The sequence below is a fragment of the Labrus bergylta genome, chromosome 18, assembly GCF_963930695.1.
Source record: "Labrus bergylta chromosome 18, fLabBer1.1, whole genome shotgun sequence".
Lineage (NCBI taxonomy): Eukaryota > Metazoa > Chordata > Actinopteri > Labriformes > Labridae > Labrus > Labrus bergylta.
Window position 1 is genome coordinate 9,553,888 of NC_089212.1, and position 23,077 is coordinate 9,576,964.

The window sequence follows — 23,077 nt, forward strand, 5'->3', positions numbered from 1 at the left end:
AGAGTTGGCAAGCAGGATAAAACAGTAGTATACAATGTAGGGTATTTTAATAAATACAGTTGGACATTCATTCTTTAACACAAGTGCCTTATTGCCTCAGGTTTGCAATAACAAATGACGCTATTAACCATCTCTTGATGTTTTTTGGAACACACGAGAGGTTGAATGTGTTTTATTTGTATAAAACCAGTTCATAAAAATGCTATGCTAAAACGCTGATGATTAGAGTTGTTACTTCCCCTAGGAGTCAAAGCCTAGCAGCATCCCGGGGGACTGGACCAAGCCTGAGCTAACCCTAGCTTTATCAAAAAGGAAATGTTAAAGCCTACTCTTAAAAGTCGAGAGAGTGTAGGCTACTGGTAGTTGATGTCAACTGTGGGACCTGATAATTAAAGGCTCTACTTCCTTTTAGAGAATGTATGGTTGTACACAAGCAAGCCTGCATGTTCTAGAGGAGTAATACAGCACTATATGCTCCTTGAAGATAAAATGGGGCCTCACAGAGCTTTACAGTATAAGGCAGAAGACACATTTAAATTATCTTCTAGAAAAAATAGGTTAGAATTCTTCTTTTTTTTGTTCTGACATTGGAGAGACCAAATAATTGAATAAGGTCCAAATGTTTGTTTTTTTTAGCAGACCTACTATCATGGATGTGATCTGCAAAGAAATTGTCAGACATCCAGTTTTTATTAGGTTCACGCTGCAGTTTTTCCTTTTTGTTATTCTGCCCTAGCACACACAAGTTGCATTCAGTTTGTAACCTCATTTATCCACTCTCCAGTTTATTGGTGGTAATAGCCCGAGTTCTTCCACCTGAACAGAGCACGAGCTGGGTGCTGTTTGTCCCTGGGGATGCTCTGTGCTTTTCTCCTGCAGCATTGTGTGTACAGTGTGTCCATGGAGGAGGGGTTGGAGCCATTGATTCTCTTTGCAGTCTTGATGACCCGTTGAAGCGATTTCCTCTCAGCCAGTGTGGTGTTTCTCACTGGTGAGGAGGCTTTCAACGAGTCCTCTGTAGGCCTGGTTGAGGGGCTGATGTCTAAGTACAGTTTTCTTCAGCAGCCTGAGGAAGTATAGCTGCTGTGCTTTCTTCACTGTTTTAGCAGTGTTTTGGGCCCAGCTCAAGTTTTCCGTGATGTGAAGACCAAGGAGCTTGTAGCTGTCAGCCAGCGCACACCACAGCTCCCTTGATGGTGAGAGGCTGCAGAGGGGGGCTTTCCTCCTGAAATCCAGAATTAACTCCTTTGCCTTGTCTATGTTGAGAACAAAGTTGTTGTGCTCTCCATAGACAGTGACTTTATGGACCAGCTCCCTGTAAGAGGACTCATCCCTTCCTCTGATGAGGTCAAGGATGGACGTGTCATCGGCATATTTAATGATGATGCTGTTATTGTTCTGGGGGAAGACACAGTCACATATGTGCATGGATGTTGCCTTGTAATGGGTTGGTCTCCATCAGTCAAAATGCCAGTCATCCTGCAATGACATGAAAATACTTTTTATGTTTGTTTGTTTAAAGCTGCATAAAATCAGACTGTTGACATTTAATTGCAAGACTACAACATTTTAATTTTAATGGTTTTTATTTTTTCAATGTAGGAGGTTTGCAGCCCAACTTTTCATTATTTGCCTCAATTGTGTCTGACTACATGATTTACCACTAAAGGCAACCATGTGATGTTTATCTTAGCCTGAAGCCGTTAGCCTGCAAGCCTGACAGCATTGTCTTGTACAAACTATACAGCATTAAGCATTGTTGCAAGGTTTCACTATACACATTTTCTCAAATGTTTGTATTTCTTATCACTATTGTTTTTATCTTAATTTGTTTTACTCTAGTTCAATTACATTGATGAAGCTAATGAACCATTCATAAACTTTACATTGCAGGTGCACTTTATATGGTCTTGCATATTGTATAACTTCAAACTGCCTTTTTTTTTTTTTTTTTTGAACATTCTTTATTCAAACAGTTATTGTATTCAATATTTTACACATTTATATTTACATATCTCAGTTGGTGAAACATGGTAAGAATTATTTACAGTTCGGCAAACATATAAAAAAATAAATAAAACACAAATAAAACTCATGGCAACACCTTCATCCGCACAAAGAGGAGACTCTTGACAAGTAGAGGGAAAAAATTGCTTCTTCAAAGCAGGCATCAGATATATCTGTCCATACACACACAAGCAATTGTTAACCTTTCACATACATCTCTATGAATATGTCTACTGACAAGTCCAAAATAAACCAAACGAAATACACATAATGTTTTCTTTTAAATAAATTGAGTTTATGTAAACTGGTCTCTTACTCTATCAGTAAATTAAGGTAAGCAATGACAGGAGCCCATAGAACCACAAACAAATCCATTTTCAGATGGAGTTTCGCTGTTATTTTCTTCATCAAGTAAACCCTCTCTAGCCTTTCTCTCCATTGGAGAAGGGTGGGAGGTAGAGGTCTAAGCCAGGATATGGTTATCATTTTCCTCTCCACCAGAAGAAGGATGTGTAGTAACCGGGCCTTTCCTTTATCCATCGCTCCATCCGGTATTAAACCTATGATGAAATATGACGCTGTAAGCGGTAAATCTACTCCTAGGATGGTTCGTATTTCTGCTTGAATCCCTTCCCAAAATGATTTCAGTTTGGGACAGTCCCAAAAGATGTGAGTATGATCTCCAACCTGTTTACAGTTCCTCCAGCATAAATTTGTCTTACTTCTGTCATATTTTGATATTATAAACGGAGTCTTGAAGTATTGCATTCTTAATTTCCAACTGAATTCTTTCCAAGTTGGACTATTCGTTATCTTATGCCCCACTTCACACACATCCTCCCACTCTTTATCCTTAATGACCACATTCATCTCCAGCTCCCACCTTTCTTTCACATCAACAGAATTTCCTGAGCATTGTGCCTGTAAATATCTGTACATATGTGAAACTATTTATTTATTTATTTTTTAAAGATTTATTTTGGGCTTTTTGTGCCTTTAATGCAGAGAGAGGACAGTGGATAGAGTCGGAAACCAGGGAGAGAGAGCGGGGAATGACGTGACCGCTTGAGATGAGAGTCTCAATACATGGGACGCGTGCCCTAACCACTGCGCCACCAGCGCACCCCAACTATTTTCTTAGTATTCTTTTCTTCCATGTTCCTCATCAAACTGCCTTTTTTTTATACTCCACGCAGCCACTTTATCCCAAAATATGCTTTCCCAAGTAGTTACTAACTTGGATAGACATCATTTATTTAACTCATATTTTAAATACTTTTTTTGCATTACTATGTTCTCAATGGAAGAGAGTTAGGGCCACTAAAAAAAATCAGCTCTGATTTTTCTGAGATTAAAGTCTGAATTCAATTTTTTTGATTCCACTTTTTTTTCTAGTTAGAATTCTGACTTTAATCTCATAATTCTGAGATAAAAGTCAAAAGATAAAAATGTTTTTTTTTTAGTTTCCATTTCTTCCGCATTCTCACTGTGTTACAACACAGAGGGTGTGGCACCTCTCTGTTAATTTGTTTTTCTACAAACACACACACACACACACACACACACACACACACACACACACACACACACACACACACACACACACACACACTCACACAGAATTAAACACATACAGACACTTTTGGATGGAAACTCTGTTTCCCATTTCTGTTGTTTCTCATTTTATTACCCATTCATGAGGAGTTCTTTTATATGCGTTTAGGGGAGTGGAGTCTTACTGTTTGTTGCACACAGACAAGACAGGGCATGCAACATCTGTGTCTGTGTGTGTGTGTGTGTGTGTGTGTGTGTGTGTTTAACGTGTGACGTAGTTGCTGCTGAATCTGGTTTGGCAGGATTTCTTAGGGAGGGGCAAGTAAGCTGAGACAGAGAGAAAAAGAGCTGAAAAGTTCAAGCTAGTTTTCATTTCCTTTCTTACACTTTAAAACTGGAAGCGAGTACTGATTATTGCGTTTGGTTTCAGCTGTAGGTAAGGTTGTTTTTTATTTGATTTTTGTTTAACATTACTGTGTCACATCCTAAAATCAGTGTGGTGAACAATCGCCCAAATGTTTTAATTCAACACAGATTAAAGTTACAGTTTTTTACTTTAAAGCAAGGTGAGAACAAGTTTTTAATTATTACAGCACATGTTAAGCTACATTTATTCCATCTAAAAGTCACAATGGAAATACACTTCCTCTGCCATGACTAATACAACATTTTAACTGTGGCAAGATTTAGAGCAATCCATGTAAACATGGAGTTCCTAATAAACAAAATGTGATGTTCATATGAAGTTTAGATTCGGTACACAGAGAAGCTTGGGGAATGTAACCCTCTTAAGTTGCCACATACATTTCAACCTTAACAGTTTGTTGGGTTTCAGTGTTGCAGGAAACTTAACTAATGCTTTTTTTTTTCTTTTTTTTATTAAAACTGTTCTCCACTTGATTTCCCATAAGGCTTGAATGATAGTTTCAGTTTAAGGAAAGAATAACATAGAATCAAAAAGGGTCTTGTGAGTCAAAGTAGGTGCAGATGAAATTTACTGGACCATTTCTGAAGTCTTATTAAAGGTAAATTTAGTGATATCTCCATAAGCATCATTAATGCTATGAACCCATATTTCAGACATCTGCAAATGAAAGGTAAACTAAGTTGTATTGGAGTAATTTGAGGCTTGAGCACGTTAATGCTGTCCTCAGAGATTAGCAAATCCATTTTTCTAATATCTAAATGTTGTAATCTTTTCTTAACATTGTGTAATCCAGCACTGCTGCACAACCTGTACAGGCTAGTTTATGGCGATGTTATTCCCACATGGATTTCATTTATCCTTATGACAAAATGGGATTTTATAATGTCAAGAATGAGTTTAGTACAGAGACAAAATCCATGTTCTATGAGAACCTAGCAAAACTTAAATCTGTTAAGCTGATTGTTATAAATCTTCAACAAAATATGTAATAAAATATGTCAACCTGGAAATAAACAAACTTGAAACATTTTAATGATTTAATTTATTGAAAAGTGTCAATGTTTGTAACTTTAATACATCATAAATAGCATTTGTACTGCACTTACATAGCATTTTTCCAGTTTTCTGACCTTCAAAGCGCTTTACACTACATGTCAGCATTCATCCTTTCGCACACAAGTTCACACTGATGGTACAGGCTTCTTTTCAAATTGTCAGGATAGTTATCAGAATCTAATGAATGCATTCAGACACATGTTAAAACTGATGGCTATACCTTCTGGAGAAATGTTAGGTTCAGTTTCTTGCTCTAGAATACTTGAACATGTATAAAACCTCATGTTTTGGGTGACAACCCCTTCTGCCTCTGAGCCACAGCTGCCCATAACGCAAATTGCAACATCAATTTCATCAAGTAATCAACTATGTTGTCATTTTGGATGAAATAATTTATATTATTTTAAGTAATTTGCACAGTAGATTTGTTGTTTTTTCTGACTCAACAATGGCAGCCCCACATTGGAATCATGGCAGTCCAATACAAAACAGTGCACCAATTGTGTAGATTTGATTTTGTAATGACAAAGACTTAATCTTTTTAAACACACACACACTGCCAAATTGTCTTTTACTTTACCATTTATATATGTACTTCATATTTTTATTTGTATTCATATTATCGATTCTGTTTCAAATCTAAATTGTATTACCTACTTCTACTTTTCTTTGTGCTGCTGCCATGCCCAAATTTCCCCTTTGGGGATCATTAAAGTATTATCTTATTGTATCTTATCTAAACTCAGAGGTTACATTTAAAGTGGACGAATGACATTGAAGTGTTTTTTTAGTTTACTTCATTACTTTCACACTTATTTCAAGATTTTCACTGTGTTTGTTTAAAAGCAGTATACAAACCAGAATTGAAGCTTACTTTTAACATATAAATCCTCTATTTGGACACATTAACATTGGCCAGGGTTCAAGATGAAGCTTCAAGAAACCAATGTGTAAAACTATGAATGAACTGTGACTTTTACTTGGTATGCAGCAACAATTCCCAGTTGAGACTAGAAAGTTAAGGGTAATAGCCAAGATGTCAGTAGCCAAATCAGGCAAGTGTACCCCATGGATCAAAGAAACCTCAGACGTGAGGTCCTTTAAAAATGATGGTGGGCAGATTAACTTCAGTTATCTTAAGATGAGCCAACCAGGCTTTTTTCAGTCTTTGTCATTAAATCAACTGACCGAGGTTACACATTTTGCAGCAGTAGTAAAAAAAAACATAAATAATTCCTGTTCTCTTCCCTTTTCTGCTTATCTCATGGCTTATGTTATACGGTCATAAGTAAGAGAGGGGTTTGGTTGTATTTATACTTCTGAGGAACAATTTTTGAATAGTTAAATAAATGTCAGGGGCAGCTTCAGTTTGTTGTTTATGATCTCATTAGCAGCTTGAGTATAGTCAAAATAACTGCAGACAGTGCATCTTTATACATGTTATCTGTCCTGATGTATGTACTGGTTTAACATTTTCATACAATCATTTTATGTGTCTATCTTTTAGAGATATGGAAACATAACACTTCTTTTTTCCTCTCTTATAAGGATTGATTTGTGTCCGTCTACTGGACCAGTTGAGCAGCAGGCATGAACTGGTCAGGACTGGAGAGCCTGTTGAGTGGAGTCAATAAATACTCAACTGCATTTGGGAGGATTTGGCTGTCCATGGTGTTTGTTTTCCGTGTCATGGTTTTTGTGGTGGCAGCACAGAGAGTTTGGGGTGACGAGAACAAGGACTTTGTGTGTAATACGCGCCAGGTAAGATTGAGGAACAAAGATTTTTAAGAGCTAAGTGTTCAGCCTGAAGGTTCACTTTAAGTATCAAGCAATAAAGCTTTCTTTCTTTTCACATATAGATTGTTATCAGGAGTTAATTCTCAATCACAATTACACAGAAACAACAAAATGCTTTATTTTGGTGCTTCATTAAGGGTTTCAAGAGGAAGTAATGCTGTCGGAATATTCCCCATTTCTTTATCGACATATGCACACTTAACCTATCCCCTAACAAAGGCCTGTAGGTTTACAGGCATTGTAGCCTTTTACCAGTCACCATGACTGTCCTCACTCACTCCAGGGAGCACTATATTGTTTGTAATTATTGTTGTAATTATTATTAATTTCAATTGAATTAGCTATAATATAAAATTAATAATTGTGTTAGCAACTCCAAGATATCTTTTTTTCTGGCACAAAGGCAGCAATCATTTTATCAATCTGAGACACTCATTAGAGGAAAAGTATAAAAAATATATTTCCCTCTTTCTACAGCCTGGCTGTACCAATATCTGCTATGACCACATCTTCCCCATCTCCCACATTCGTCTGTGGGCACTGCAGCTGATTTTTGTTACCTGCCCATCACTGATGGTGATGGCTCATGTTAAATACCGTGAAGGAAAGGACAAAAAATATGTGGAACTGCACCATGGCTCCCACCTGTATGTCAACCCTGGAAAGAAGAGAGGGGGGCTATGGTGGACCTATCTGCTTAGTTTAGTCTTCAAAGCTGGATTTGACACATCGTTTCTTTACATTCTTTACCGAATATACCATGGATATGACTTGCCCAGGTAAATCTTGTTTCATTACTTTTCAAATTGTATTTAAGAAATCTCTTACTTTACAAGAAAAATGTTTAAAGACAGCTGATCTACTCTTCACTTTTAGGTTATCCAAGTGTTCACTTGACCCATGCCCCAACACTGTTGATTGCTTCATCAGTCGTCCAACAGAGAAAAAGATCTTCATGCTGTTTATGGTTGTATCCAGTGCATTGTGCATCTTCATGTGCATCTGTGAGATGATATATCTCATAGGCAAGCGAATCACCAAATTAATGAGGGTCCGCCAGGAAAATGAAAGGCTCCTGTTTGCTGAACAGCATGAACTTGCCATTATGGCCCCACCCAGAACCCAATATCGAAAGACTGACCCAACAGCTGAGAGCCAGATGAGCTTGAACAGGAGGGAAAAGGTCAGAGAAGCTGGTGTTACTACAACGCTGTAGGACTCAGCGGTCACTTAAGGTTTTTTTTCATAACAGATGGCCACATGACAGGAACATGTTACCTAAAAAAGTCATGAAATCAAGAGACTGTTTAAAGGTCATTCCTGTAAACCAATCTTTTGATCCAGCTGAACCATTCATGACTCTCCATTGGGAGGATCTCCAACACTAACTGGCTGTATATTGTATTAGACACTATTTGAAGAAGAGGACTACAAGTATTAATAGTTTTCATATTAATTTTCTTTCTTTGTAACATGATCTAATCAACGTATGCCTATTGAGAGACACTCAGGATTGTGGATATACAGTTTTGACTATATTTGATTGTTTATAATATGTCAACATCAATATTTTATGTTCATTAAATGCAAAACCATAGTGTCTATGTTGTACATTACAGCCGTTGGTTTCAACAACACAATTAATAGTTATATTGAGTGTGTGGCTGACAAAAAAAAAGCCTCTGCCGCTTTAAATTTTTCCCCAAAAAAGGGAACAAACTTGGAAACTCAGAAACCCACCTGTGTGCTGTCATTGACTTTTGGGAAACACACCAGCTTTTCGCCCAGAAACGTCCCATGTCAACCAAAACATGAAAATCCAGGCAAAGGACATGGGTATCTGTAGAAACCATCACACATGTATAGAGGACCATAAGTGATGATTTCAGAAACACATAAAGGCATTTGGGGGTGTTGCCATCCGCGGCATTTTGTAGGAGTCGCAAACAAATAGAATACCAGCATTAAGTATGCTAGGCGGAACTGGATCGGACAAAACATTTTATGTATGATAAAGTGTTGTAGTGCAGTGAGGAAATAGAAACGTCACAGAACATGAGATCATTGTATTGTTATTGTATTATTATGTTATGGTATTGTTCCTCAATTGCATCCGTTCCTGCTTTAAGTGAGTTTTGTTATTACTGAGTTCTTTATTAATTACAAAGTAATCTATTGCTCTCTCTCTCTCTCTCTCTCTCTCTCTCTCTCTCTCTCTCTGTGTGGTTGGTGATGAAGAGGGTGTGGGTTTTTTTTTTATTGTGTGAAACACCTTGTGTTTTTATTTATCTTTGCTTATAATTTGAAGTCTGATTGAATGTTTGTATTTTCACATGTTTCTTTTTGTTTTCTTTATCTATGTTATCAGGTTTGCTCTGGCTAGTCAAGTGGAAAAACATGAAATGTTTCATAAACATGATTGTCCACTGGAGAAAGTGAAAACCTCTACTACATCCCCTAAAAGGCATTGCCGTTTTAAGCAGCCTAGGTTGTTGCCACACCCACACTTTAACTGAACGTTAAGGTGTGTAATTTAAAATGTAATTTTATTCCCCACACTTTTTAGCAAGGGAGTCATTGATGAAAACCTATTGGTCAAGTCAGATTTATTGAGTGGCAATTCAGCCAATCATAGCTGTTCGACCAACCCACCAGGCCAGAGAAGAGTTAAAAGACATGCATTCAGAAAACAATACTGTTTCTCATCACTGGCTGAGTTAGAGATATAAAAATGGATGGAGCATCTCTCTGAAAGATGGTTAGTCACTTAAACTGATGTTTTTAGATGTATTCCACTTCACAAAACAACATACGATTTGTAGATGTCTAAAACATTAAACATTTTGACCTGTTGGTCGTTCTTTCAGCAGCTGTTACGATGAGGCGAAAGTCCCCTTTGCATTCTTTGAAAACAAAAGCACATTTGATATAATAACCAGAAATAAAGAGACTTGCTTACTGCAAGGAACGCAAAATAAAATAATCTCAAAGAGCAGTTTTTTGAGTCATCCTTTGTTTAGAGCTTAAAATAACTGGGGCTTTCTCACAACAGATATTCATATTGTAACTTTCTGCTCAATGAAGTTACAAGACATTCTTCAGCTTGCATGGGTTTTAGTTCCAAAACTTAACACAGGCTACTGTAGGCCGTAGCCTACGCCAAAATAAAAAACCTACAGTCTCTCTGTGAGCAACGGTGCTCGTCAGCTTAGCTACCACACACACAGACAGACACACACACACACACACACACACAGACAGACAGACAGACACACACACACACACACAAACACACCTGTAAGGACACAAAGAGTCTCACATATTTGGATGCAGTCATTGGGTGCGTCCGAATTTCAAAGTGCCTAAACAATCTGGCAGTAGACGGTCCCTATCCATGCTGTATACTTTTAGTACCTATTGTTCAGTAGGTGCGCACAGTTGGCAGTTATTTGTTCCTACTTCGTCTGATTCATTCAGTGTGGAAATGGCGTCATTTGAAAGGTCGCATCAAACCTCGTTTTTTTGTTTGTTTAGCTTTATTCAAGAAGAGTAATGCGCATATACAGTCAGGTAAACAAAAAACAATATCACAATGTAAATCAAGTAAAAAACAAATAAAATAATAAAATAACATACAGTACATAGGCCTACAGGAAAGTACTACAGTTGAAAGACAGTAGTATATAGTATGTAAAGTAATAGCACACGTATCCCCATCACATTTCTTTGTGCCAAAGCCACAGCCCCAGACAACAGCAGTTGCCTCCCTTCCTCTCCCAGCCCGGCCACCCAAATGTCCCTCTTCAAAACAAGAGTAGCGCTCCCCACACAGGTGAGAGTCATCAGCTCATCAATTCAGTAGTTCTCAGATCTGCGGGGTCTCTCCCCCACAAGTGTCCACAGGGAGTTAATGAATCTCCCCCACATTGTTTCACTACAACACTTAAGACAAAGGAACAGTAAATCACTTGTTTTTTGTATCTTTGTTTTAGGCAAAGAAGACTTTATAAAATCAGCTGGTCTGACATCTTCCACAGAGGCCAAGCGTAAATTAAAACAATCTGTTAAAAAATCACACTGAATCACACAGCAACAAAAGGTTTAATAGAAAGGTGATGTATTCTTTTCGATTTTACAATCAACAGAACCTAAGAAGGACACCAGTAATTTCAACCTTATTCTGCACATGTGTATACAGTGGTTAGGCTGGGGTGGCATAGTTTGAAGGAACCTCATCCCTTTTTCACCTGTGCTTGGACCTTTGCTAGATGACCTGCTCATCCACTGTGGCAGAAATGACCTTACACCAGCAGCTCTCCCAGATGAAGAATCCTCTCTACCATACACTCTTGTCACCCAGAAGAGCTGATCGAATTTTGGAGCTCTGTGACAGTAAACAGTGAGATGGCTACCATAGTCATCCTCAGATAAAACACAGAGATCCTAGTTAATATTCAGTGACAGATTTATTTTAAAGTGCTATTTTTCTTTACATTATGTTGCCCTGTGTTTGAAAGGCCAAATGCTGGAGGGTTATGTTGGATTGACTTTTCCACCATATTTTGACAGTCAAAAGGTCATCCAGGATCTCTATACTTTATTTAGAGAGAGAAGAGCGACCTGCATGTGGTGTGGCTAGACCTAGGAGCATCAATGCTGAAAAATGTTGTTAGATACATCATATGACAGTGAAATAAGGCATGATGGGATGAGTGTGTCGTATGATAATGCTTTCATTGATTTGGTGCTAAAATCCAAATGATGACATTTCCAGCATAAACATGTTTTTTTTCACTATAATGGCTTAAATGGTCTTCTGCTCTAATCATGTCAAATTTTGCAACTTTTTCTAAAATTTCTTTAATCCTTTGACCTTCAATTGCTCCTATTTCTTTCTTGAAACCACACAAGATAAAGATTATGTTTAAAGCTGAAAAAAAAGAAAAAAGAATAGCTATTTAAGAGGAAAAATATATATAATAAGACAGTATAACTATTGTAAATAAGAAACAAATCCAACAATATGATCAGTTTTATGAATTTATGTTTTAAGACAAAAGTGTTCCCGCTACTTTCTATTGAAGATTCTTTTTAACATGGGCATGCCTGAGAAATTAAACGTTTGAAAATTAAACTAATGATAAATATTCTCACATAATCACGACATAAACAGGGTTAAAATAATTAACTTTTGCCACTGACTTAGGAGCAGCCAGGAATGTGAGCTAACAAGTGATATCCACAGAAAGAGTAGAATCAACCTGAGAGGCAGAAATCAGAAGCTTGTATAATTTAATATTTTACATTAACTCAGTGTTAGACAAGACTGTTGCTTACTTAGTATGATTCTGTAATACTCCACCTTCTTATAACTTAAAGTTAGACAGCACTTTACCTGATAGTGATACAATCTGGGACATGTGCTACTCATACATGGAAGCCAAGTGTCCTCTCTCTTCATGTATTCAGTGAGCCTAGGAAAGGGACGAGCAGAACCGGTTTGTACTGGTTTTTGTTATCCGTGGAAACTTTTATCTCTGAAGCGCAAACACATCAACACCTTCAGTTTAGAAAAAACCCACTTTAGACACTAGGTGGCGGTATTGGGCTGTTGTTTAGGTTATTGATCAATAAATTGGGCCAGTTGTTGTATGCCTGAAGCAAGTTCAACATATCCAGAATCTCTTTAAAGTAAGCTAGTTCGACAAAGCCAGAAGCCCCAGATAAAGATATCTGGTAGCATGAGCTGGTTGTGAACTTTGTCTGTTAACTCAGGCGTTCTGCTTCAGGCTCTAACCCTAACATCTTCTTATGCACAAAAGCGCTGAGTGCAGGCGGTCCAATATAATGAGGTGTGATGATGACGTTAATGTGGTAAAACAGGATACTATAGCTGCAGATAAAGAACGACAGTGTCTCCTGTTGATTTCTTATCTCTAACTACTCACAGTACAACTGTGAAACATAAACAATGAGACATGATTTCAGCGTTGTGAGCAGAAACTGCATTCAGTTTGATTATTTTGCTTCATGAGAAATATGCAGAAGTAACTTGAGTAAGCCTATTTGGCCTGATGACCTTTAGTCAGAGAGGACCTTAACTGATGACCTTTAGTCAGAGAGGACCTGATGAGTTGGAATCAGAGTCTGGACTGCTGTTTCTTTTGGACAATGATTTTATTGAAGACAGGAAGAAAACAATTTAAAACTTGGACTAGACTTCTTGCAGAACCATAGAGTTATAATCTGTTAAAAGCTGTTGCTAGTCTTCGTTACATTTTAAGAATATGTGACTAAAATTACTTTTACATTTCTTTAAACACGATGCTGATAGCAGTTACAATAAAAACTGTCCAATCATATGAGAGATGAGTTTACCTTTGACTGCTATGTGAAGGCGTGCTCTTCAGAATCAGCATGGTAAAGACATGATGATGGCGTCCAGCGTCACAACCTGCTGCTTCAGTCTGGCTGCTTCATGGTCACCTACAGGAAAACTACAGAAATGCAATAATAGTGCTTCCAGTTATTTATCAGAGGATGTACTCTATGCTATGCAAAGTAGACACTGAGACAGGCAGATGTATCACCCCCTTCACCAACAGGAAGGTGCCGTACTGTGTCAAGGTCAACCCAGACGAGGACAAACAGAACAGTTTTTAGCAATAATCCCTCAAAAAGATTTGTGACTTTACTCTTATTATCTTGCTTTTAATGCCAGATTCCCTTTGTTATGGGCCTACACATACAAGAATGAGGCAGGCAGTTGGAAATTCATTGAGGAAAATATAATTTCTGAACATAGCAAGTCTGTGTCTTTATCAGCTTTATGGTTTCACTCAAAAAACAACTTTAAAATAGACAATTCTTTAATTCAGTTGTCCTGTGATGTTGTAAAAAGCTTGCAGAAGTGTTTATCCTTTGATGGGTTGTCTTTACCATCATGCCCTTTATGGAATAATCCCTTATTAACAGCTGGTGATAGAACGCTGAAAAACAAAACGTGGCAACTTCGAGGAATAAACCAATTAAGGCAGATAATGAAGGATGGTGAAAGGGTGCCTTTTTAACAAATTAAAAAATCATTTTGACTTAAGAGATGTCGACTTTTTCTCATACTTACAACTAAAATCAATCGTGGGGCTTCTTGTCTCAAAAAGCACCTACACAGGACTTAAAGGTGACAATTGGATAATAGACTGAGGAAGATGGCTTCAGGAAAAAGATTTGTTTCTAATCTATATAGTTTGTTTTCCACTGCCTCCTTGGACAGCTTATCCTCCATCAAACACCAATGGGAGAGGGACTTGGGCATATCTCTGACCGCTGTACAGTGGGAGACTGTTTTAAAAAACACAACAGCCTTATCTAAATGTGTAAGATATAACATTGTTCAAATTAAAATTTGACATAGGATTTACATCACACCAACCAGATTAAGGAAAATCGATGATTCCCTCTCACATTTGTGCTGGCATGGCTGTGGTGAGGCAGGAACACTGATCCACCTTTTGTGGCATTGTCCTTCCGTGAGGAGTTTTTGGAATGAAGTTATCTAAAGATTGATTTTTATTCTGAAAGTAAAAATACCACCCTGTCGCTAGTCCGCCTTCTTGGCACTAGAGTAAGAAACTCTTGTACATGAAGAAATATTCTGCCTCTTCCAAATATTAATTTTAAATTTCAGCCCTGCAGCAGAGGGAGCAGAAGAAAGTCGAGCCTGTTATTCTTACAGTCTGTGGACACTGATCAGACTGACAAACTGTTAATGTTAGTAATAATGCAGACCATCTGGAAATATTCTATTTTTTTATTACTATAAGAGACCTTAGCAGACATATTTATTTTAGCTTCTTTAATATGATCTTGAGCACAGTGAAGTTATAGTATCATGAAGCACAGCAAGTAAGTTTATTAGGAGTGAGCCGTCTCGTTATCCGTGTGTTTTCCGTAGCCGTTACCATTGTGTCCATTGTCTCATCCTCCCCCCCTCTCGGTAGACTCTGGGGGTATTCTTCCAGCTGTGGCTCAGTTGGTAGAGTCATCGTCTCTCAACTGGAAGGTCAAGGGTTTGATCCCCCGCTGGGCAACATGTCCGATGTGTCCTTGGGCAAGACACTTAACCCTGAATTGTTCCGCTGCTGAGGCGGTGGTGTATGAATGGGATTAGTTACCTCTGATGGATGATACTACATACCGACGACTACCATCAGTGTGTGAATGGGTGTAAATGGGTAGGTGTGACATGCAGTGTAAAGGCGCTTTGAGTAGTCGGAAGACTAGAAAAGTCCATTTACCATTCATCGTTCCGTTTCGTATCTTTGAGGTTGCTAGCCTCACTTGCCCGTGATAGTCTTTCCTGGAGGTCATTTGTCTTTCCACAGTCACCAATCTTCCTTGGTTGCCATCCAGCCTTTCCTGGAAGTTCCTGGTGTACCAGAGAATTTACTATAATCTACGCCACTGTGATCGGCTGATTAGGAAGGAGACATCTGATAGGCCACAGACAATTTCCCTGTTAAAAAAAATATACTATTGAAAAAAATTGATTTGTTAATTGAACCACAGTTTGTGAAGGTTGAATTGTTCGTATTTAAATAAAACAAGATCCAAATGTGTTTTTGATGAAAATTGCAAATACTTTTAAATTAATGTGTATATAATATTTGTGTGCATTTAAAAATAAAAATAGAGTCATTCATATATAAATCACAAAATGCATTTGTGAATCCCTCAGTGTACATCCATGAATATTGAGACTGATCAAACTCCATACTTTAGGACTTTTAGTGTTTGATTAAAAGTTTAAGACAGAGGTACTCGTTTAGACCGAGGCTGGGCCAGGTAGTAGTACTGTAATAGTATTCTATTGTTGTATTAATTTTGGAGCACACATTTAAATTCACTAATAGATATAATTCCTTTGTTTAGTCACACTATGTTATAGGGTGCTGTTTGGTTGTTGTTTGATTTGGGTAGTTAAAAAAGTATAGTTTACAAACATTGACTTTCAACAATGGAGCGAAGGTTCGATTCCCGGCAGGGCTGAGAGTTATGTAGCTCATCAATTAAACATATGAAATGAGATCACATTTGAGATCTAGCCTACTGAACACTCACTATTCAACATCTTTTAAGATATGGGCTATTTAGACTTGTTTAAGGATAGAATATGATTCATAGCACAAAATGTCATACTAAGGAGAGCTATAGCATATCAGATGTGCCAAATAAGAAACATTGTCTTCAACATCAGTTCATTTTTATTGTATATTTTATTGTGTCAGCTTGAAACCATACAACCATGTAGTGTAGTCGATCAGGAATGTGCATGGCGAATAAAATCCCAAATAATCCATGAACCACTAAATAACACGTGTCGATTGCACTTCATTTTATTGACCACTAGATGTCCTAATCGGGCATTTGTGTCATTGAAGCCTCGAGTAATGAACCATTTTTTTAATCAGGCGTCGAAGCTTCAACAACGACTCGATCAGCCATCACTGCACCACCAATTGTTCAAAAGACTTCATTACTACTGAAGTTAGAAACACAGGCCTTAGGTCATTTAGCTCTTTGGGAGATTTGTTTTCAACCACTGAGAAAACAATAGAATCTTTCATCAGTTTCGGGACTTTGTGCAAGACCCAGAGTGGGAGGGGGGCTGTCTAATAGCCCCTAAATATGCATCCAGAGGAACCCCTTTGTCTTAAACGCAAACCTTAAGGGAACTGGAGTTAATTCATCCCCTGCCACCCACTCCCCAACCTAACCAAACATTCTATCAGGAAAACACAAAAGGGTATACGAAGGGTATAACTATTTTGTAATGTCAGTGTTCCCCCTACCATTATATTTTTCTACATCTTAGTTACTACTTAATTAGATATTGAGGGTAGAAAGGAAACAAAAATGTCCAGGTTACAATATTATCATTATCATTATACATACAACCGTCAGTCCTCATATGTACAAAAGATAAACCACATTTTGCAAATTCATTTCAATATTCTGGATGCAGTAGTATACTCTGAAGACGAAAGTTTAAAGTAAAACTAATAGGGTTGGCTCACGTTGTTTGCTGGTTCACAGAGTACCAGCAACTCTGGATTTAAAAAATATATATTTTAAATAAAACTCCTTGACTTTGTGACTTGATGTTTTTACACGGAAGATAAATAACTTAATTGGTGATGACACACTTGGTGGCAACTTGAACAAATAGTTTTGGTATGTGTGAAGATGTACGGTGCATTGCTTACTCTGTAGTTAGAGATACTCAATACTCCACCAACACAGTGTGCTGAATCCTGATGTGGTTTAAACAGATTTGTCAATTTTTTTTTTTTTTTAAGAAGCTAAATGGCAATATTGGGTGACTTTTAAATGCACAACTCTTCACCTTTTTGCCACAAATCCTTTAATGACAATGATTATTTGAAATACATAGTGAAATACTCAACTTAAAAAAAAAGAACTTGACAGTTTTTAAAACAGTTGTTTAGAACAGCTTTGATTACTGGTAGTTCAAAGTGTGTATCTCAATGGAAAATACACAGCTGAGGATTATAGACATGCAACACATTGTCAGAACACATAAACTTGAAGAACAGCCAATGTCTTTACAAAACACATATAACTCAATAATACCATCTGCCCAATGTTTTGCATGTTATTGCACAGAAAGCAATCCAAAGCACATTAAACAATAATAAGCAAGGATTTAAGTATAAATATTACATCTGCAGTCTGACTGTATCTCTATATTTTCTTAGTGACATTACAGATGATAAAATGTGAATCAGAATAGCATGGCAAGTGAACGTTGCACATTGTTCTACTTGGCACAGTGCCAGCTAAACTATTTTGTCCCAAAGCATAGGTTGGCAAAGAAAATCAAACTTAATAGATATTTTGTATTTTCCAATAAATGTAAATACCAAGAGATTCCAACCTACATTTAAGAAAAAAAAATCCAGTACCATGACAGCTGGACCTGTTTGAAGTCTGTGTATAAATTCAAAAATTATTTATTTCTTAACATACAATAATAATAATTAGTGAATTCCATCCACCCAAATAAGACAAACTGATCAACAACTCAAAAGGAGTGAAACACTTATAAATGACAGCAAGTTAAATGCAGCCTGTGACAAGCTCATAATCAAATGAATATGATAAGACAATTGAGGGGAAAGAACTGATAATGACACATACAGTTTGAGTAACAGGGGATTAACTTGTGACAAAAACATCTCAAAAGCATTACTGTGTGTTTTTAAGGCCATATATCTAGAATCGGAAGTTCATCAAAGATTAAAGGTGCTCTGAGAATGAAGGCAAAATAGTTTTTGTTTTTGAAGATTCTCTTTCATCATGAGGAGGAAATACTCACAGGGGCACTGGAATTAAATACATGTATCATTAATTCAAAAGTCATTGGCCCAACATCTTCGAAAGGGGACACAGCACTACAATTTGTTTTTTTGCTGCTGCAAGACATTGCCAAACTTGAAATGTACTTGCAACTTACACGATTAATTTAATGTAGCAAAGAAAAAAGGAGAACAGCCATGCTGCTGTGGAACCTTTCACATTCTTGTCACCGTGTGTCTTTAGGGTGATTACAACCTGGTTCTATTACTAGTCTCTTTCACTCTCTGAGCCTGAAGTTTCTCAAAAAAATAGACAATGACCATCTGCACTTCACCAACAGTTAAGTTAACAATCAAATGCTAATTGCCTTTGACTTCCAGTTGTTCCAGTTGTCTTTTTTACAAGTTTACCATGGTCCAAACCTGGTAGAAAAATATCCAACTGACAACCATAACTTTGTGACAGTATGGACAGAGTGTTAAAACACAGAAAGCATGGTAATTTCTATCGCAGTGGCGCTCAGTCCCAGTTCTCCCAGTCTTCATCCAGCTATTAGAATAGCAAAATAGTTGATGAAATTTATTAGATTTTTCACATTTTCATTTAACATTACACTAAATGTCACAAGTTGAACTTCACACTTACCTCTCCAGATGCTTCTATTTTAGAGAGTGCCAGCTGGACTTCTTCTTCTGTCATATCCAAGTCGAAATCTTTCTCCCAGTCCTCACTCACATCTGTGCTTGACCCTGAAGGGTGATAGACACATTTTAACTATCTTTGCCCCTTTGTTTGACTCTGCTGCTTCTGCTAAGGCATTTAGTTGAAAACTCATAACCAAAATACTAAACTTTACCTGTTTCAGTCACTCCTTAAATCAGACTATCTCACTGCCAACTGAAAAACACATACCGGTATTTCATACCTTTCTTGCCATTGTTAGATGGTGTAGATTTCCCACTGTCAGAATTAAGCTCAAACACTCTCAGGTCCTGTGGCCCTTCCTCCTTTGCTGCTACTGGTTTGGAGATGGAGGCAGGCGTCCTCTGAGATGTCTCATCAACAGTGACCTCTGGCAGGGTGACAGCCTCTTCTTGGGCCTCAAGAGGTAAGTCCCTCTGTATAGGCCTCTGCTTTTCTTGTGTCTTGACTTCAACATCTTCCAAGCTAGCTTCTGTTAGTTTCTTGGCCAGCTCTGTTGCAACTGGCTCTGTCTGCACTTCCACTTGTGTTGGCTGGCTGATACTATCGCTGCTAACTGAGTAAGTGACATCGTGCTCTTCGCAGGGAGAAAAGATGGGGCTAGGCAGAGTTGTTCCTGGAAGAGTTGTCGAGGGTCGGGGCAGGTCCATTGAGTCGTTGTCCAACTTGGTTGTAAAGCTGAGCTGTGATGATGACGTTGCACCAAGAAAGTCATCTGACAGAAAATGCCGGACAACAGAATGGCAGAGTAAGTCACAGGTTTTGAATTACATGTACAAATCAACCATACATAAAGCTAAAGATAGCCTACCCTCTTCCTCCTCCTCCCAGCCCAGGGTCTCTGTGTGAGAAGTCTGTTCTGCCCTCTGCTTTAATGCCAATCTCCTTGCTTCCTCCTTAAAAGACAATGAAAGGGACTTTTTTGCAATACAGTAAGAATTTCAATGTGGATATCTTTTATATTTTCAGCAAAGTTCATTACAAATAAGACACAATTCATGTATTATACATTTTTTTAATGCTTAGAAAATCAAGGGAAGCTACTAGAAAACTAACACCTTTATGGTTTAGAAAAATAAGGGTCTTGTCTTACCCTTTGAGATCGATTCAAGAACCCCTTTTTTGTCAGGGTTACTTCTCCGGTTTCCCAATTAGAATTACTTACTACTTACAGATACTAATAATTTATCACTGAAGACTGATTTAGCAATCAGTTGATTGGTTAAAATTGCTTTTCATATTTTACCCCAAATACATTCCTTTACACTATCATGGATTTGTTCATGACTGTCAACCATAAATGATGAACAATATATATATATATATAAAAATAATTCATATCCTATAATAAGTTGATGTTAATAGAAGGCATTATTACCTGGTCCAGCTGGAAGACTTTGTAGAAATATCTCTGCCAGAATTCCGAATGGGCTACAGCTGCTGGCACCTGTGAATACAAAAACTGTCCTTATCTGATTCAACACACTTCTCATCTTGATAATAAAAAATAGGATATTTATTGCAAGTTCCTTTGGACAAAAAAAAAAAAAAAAATCAATCAATGTGATAAACTGTATACTGTAAGTTCAAAACAACTGTTTATTTAAAGAATAGGACTTGACAGGAAGTAATATATACCATTTTAGTGTAGAGGGCTCGTATAGAGGGACTGTTGACCAGAAGGTCTGAGATTTCTCCCTGATTATCTTCCAAACTGAAGGTAGAAAGCCAGTTTTCAAATTTCTCTGGAGGACCTGCACAAAATAACTATTCATTTAAGTACCCTATAACATGTCAAAACAAGAGTATCAGTGAATAATTACAGAACATATATAATCCATCTCCATCCATAATCCTAAAAACACCTCACAGTTTGCGGTGGCAATTTGTCATGAAAAAACAAATTAAGATCAATTTACAAACTAACTGCATAAAACGGCCACTGATGCACCAATCCAGTGAGATCGTACGCAGGCAATAATTGCAATGTGCAGTTGGGAATCAGTGACAATCAAAACAAAAATAACAAACAAATAACTAGAAAATGGCTCCTACAGTTATTGCATTTTAAATCACACACACACACACGCACACACACACACACACGCACGGGTTGTAATGTACAAGTAATTTAAAGAAAATTGTATAACGTTTGAATATCTACAGTGAAATGCACTAGATTTATAGCATGCGTGTTACCACAAACACAGTATAACTAATGCCTAACTAACACTCTGGTGGAGGCCTTTCACTATGTCAACATAGAACCTTACCATCAGGTTCATTGCAGTATGTAGCAGGGTCCGCTTGCAAACAGTAGAGACGTGCCTGCAGGAAAAATAAATGCTTGACTGAGGCTGCTTTGTTTTCATGTGTAATGAGAAATGAGCTACAAGTAAGTAAGTAAACCTCTGCCCACCTTACAACTGTCATAGACCTCTGTGGTTCCGGCTGGCGTTGCCACCAATGTAATCACATCACAGTCGATGGTTTTGTCAGGAGATGGAGCAAGCGTGTCTGATATTACTCCTAAGAAACTAGAGAGGCTCTTCTTTACCTTTTCTGTGGTCTCAGAGGAACCTTCCACCTGGAGAGTAGTTCAAGTAGACAAGTAATAATAGAGTTTTACTACTAATAACCTTGTAAGATGCGCATATGACATGGATCAGCGAAAATCTGAACACATGTAAAATAATAATAAATAAACTATTAACAAGGTGAGACTGGAACCTACCGCAAGCTTGTTTCTGACAGCAGTGGCTGTAGCAACAATTGAGCAGGTGGTGTCATGTTGCACTACAGTAGAGAACTCTGTGAGGTCTCGCTTAATGAACTCTAAGGCCTCAGATGACTACAAAAAAAGAGCAAATAAAAAGGGTTCAAATTTCAGGTTAACGTCATTTTCTCCTTTGAGTTGTCCATTTTACAGGCATTTCACAAAATATGAAAAAAACAAATGCCAAAAGAAGACAGCTCTATACAGCTTACACCAGAAATACATACAGAGGGTTTATGAGAATTAATAAGCACTCTCTTACAACACTATTTGTTTTAAATTGTCTTACAAGAAATGTATTGCAAATTGAACAGTTACTGCCTTCACAGTCTGGTCCTGCTTAAAGATAATGAGAAGAGTTTCATCTTTGTTTGAAAATGCTATTCAACCACGTTTTGGTGGTTCTCAATTGGGGCTTGATGACTTCCTCTTGTGGGTTACCTTGTCTCTGACGGCCTGGTAGCTCTGCTGCAGCCATCCTCCCCACCAGCCTTCTCTGAGAAATGCATTGTAGACTGTTATCTACCACTATAAACCATTATGTGTGCTGTATATATATAATGCAAAACCGCAATGCAAGTCCGTTGTACCCTATGAAACGCTCAAAATAATAATAGATAGTCCCTTTATCTGAACTTCAGACTTACTTTCAATGCATCTCCGACTAACCAAACACACACAGAGCCTTAACATGTTAACATCAGCTAACACAGACATTTAAGATAATTCGTTGAAACAGAAGAATAATGCGATGCTATAGTCGAAAGTAAGAAACAAATGTTAAAAACACGTATGGAGACTGTTTTTGTAATGCGTTGTTCAAGCTTATAGTCACCATGGCTATGCTAACGCTAGCAGGGCTATGTTTTGGTAAACAAATCCACTTCCTGAAGTGATGCCATGAGTTGTGAAGTCCAGCGTTGAAACTAATTACGCAACATTTAGCGACATACGACGCAATGAGGAACACGATATGCACACGGTGTCGGTGCTCTCTGCTTTTTAAAGTTATATTTTGAAACGAAAAGTCTTTTTGAGTTCACACTCACCCTTCAGCCATCTTCAGACGATGACATCATCAGTATTTACTGAACTCCAACCCCTTCTTCTTCTGTAGTTTTCTGTTGGCACGACATTACTGTGGCCACCTACTGGACCGGATGTTTATGACATTGGAAGCAGGAAAAAAATAAGAAATACGTGTGTAAAACAATGCGGATCATTTTATCCAGATTGTTTTTCATAGACACGTAATAATACCACGGTGTAAATACCTGTTATATACTGTAGGCTATATATACTGAAACGGCGATTTCTCAGTGTAGTATTTTCTACAGTGAATAAGTGTATCGTTATCCACCTGAGTTAATGTCTTTGAT

The 23,077-nt window shown here is 37.6% G+C and overlaps 2 protein-coding genes across 3 annotated transcripts; one reads left to right on the top strand and one right to left on the bottom strand.

Moving 5' to 3' along the window:
• The first annotated feature begins 3,844 nt into the window (after positions 1–3,844).
• Positions 3,845–9,836, top strand: gjb9a (gap junction protein beta 9a). Of its 2 annotated transcripts, none has more exons than XM_020654770.3 (4): positions 3,845–3,997; positions 6,593–6,805; positions 7,319–7,620; positions 7,718–9,836. In XM_020654770.3, exons 2-4 carry the CDS (start codon positions 6,635–6,637, stop codon positions 8,055–8,057), a joined length of 813 nt encoding a protein of 270 aa, XP_020510426.1. In that variant the 5' UTR covers positions 3,845–3,997; positions 6,593–6,634; the 3' UTR covers positions 8,058–9,836. The 2 variants fall into 2 exon arrangements, with proteins under 2 accessions (XP_020510426.1, XP_020510428.1); XM_020654772.3 differs by having other exon boundaries at positions 3,886–3,993.
• Positions 9,837–17,158: 7,322 nt separating this feature from the next.
• On the bottom strand, positions 17,159–22,831 carry bsdc1 (BSD domain containing 1). The gene is made up of 11 exons (XM_020654786.3): positions 22,748–22,831; positions 22,140–22,194; positions 21,657–21,773; positions 21,342–21,509; positions 21,196–21,250; positions 20,561–20,676; positions 20,301–20,369; positions 19,734–19,818; positions 19,146–19,637; positions 18,866–18,969; positions 17,159–18,769 (listed from the first exon to the last, which is right to left on the bottom strand). Exons 1-11 carry the CDS (start codon positions 22,756–22,758, stop codon positions 18,740–18,742), a joined length of 1,302 nt encoding a protein of 433 aa, XP_020510442.1. The 5' UTR covers positions 22,759–22,831; the 3' UTR covers positions 17,159–18,739.
• Between the last annotated feature and the right edge of the window lie 246 nt (positions 22,832–23,077).

Bases quoted from the DNA above. Each gene is read 5' to 3' on its own strand.
- gjb9a (XM_020654770.3), top strand. From the start codon at position 6,635: ATGAACTGGTCAGGACTGGAGAGCCTGTTGAGTGGAGTCAATAAATAC. The intron at 6,806-7,318 runs GTAAGATTGAGG...CTCTTTCTACAG, and splicing joins TTGTGTGTAATACGCGCCAG to CCTGGCTGTACCAATATCTG. The intron at 7,621-7,717 runs GTAAATCTTGTT...CTTCACTTTTAG, and splicing joins CATGGATATGACTTGCCCAG to GTTATCCAAGTGTTCACTTG.
- bsdc1 (XM_020654786.3), bottom strand. The intron at 18,970-19,145 runs GTATGAAATACC...ATCACCCTTCAG, and splicing joins ATCTAACAATGGCAAGAAAG to GGTCAAGCACAGATGTGAGT. The intron at 18,770-18,865 runs GTAAGTGTGAAG...CTATTCTAATAG, and splicing joins AAATAGAAGCATCTGGAGAG to CTGGATGAAGACTGGGAGAA.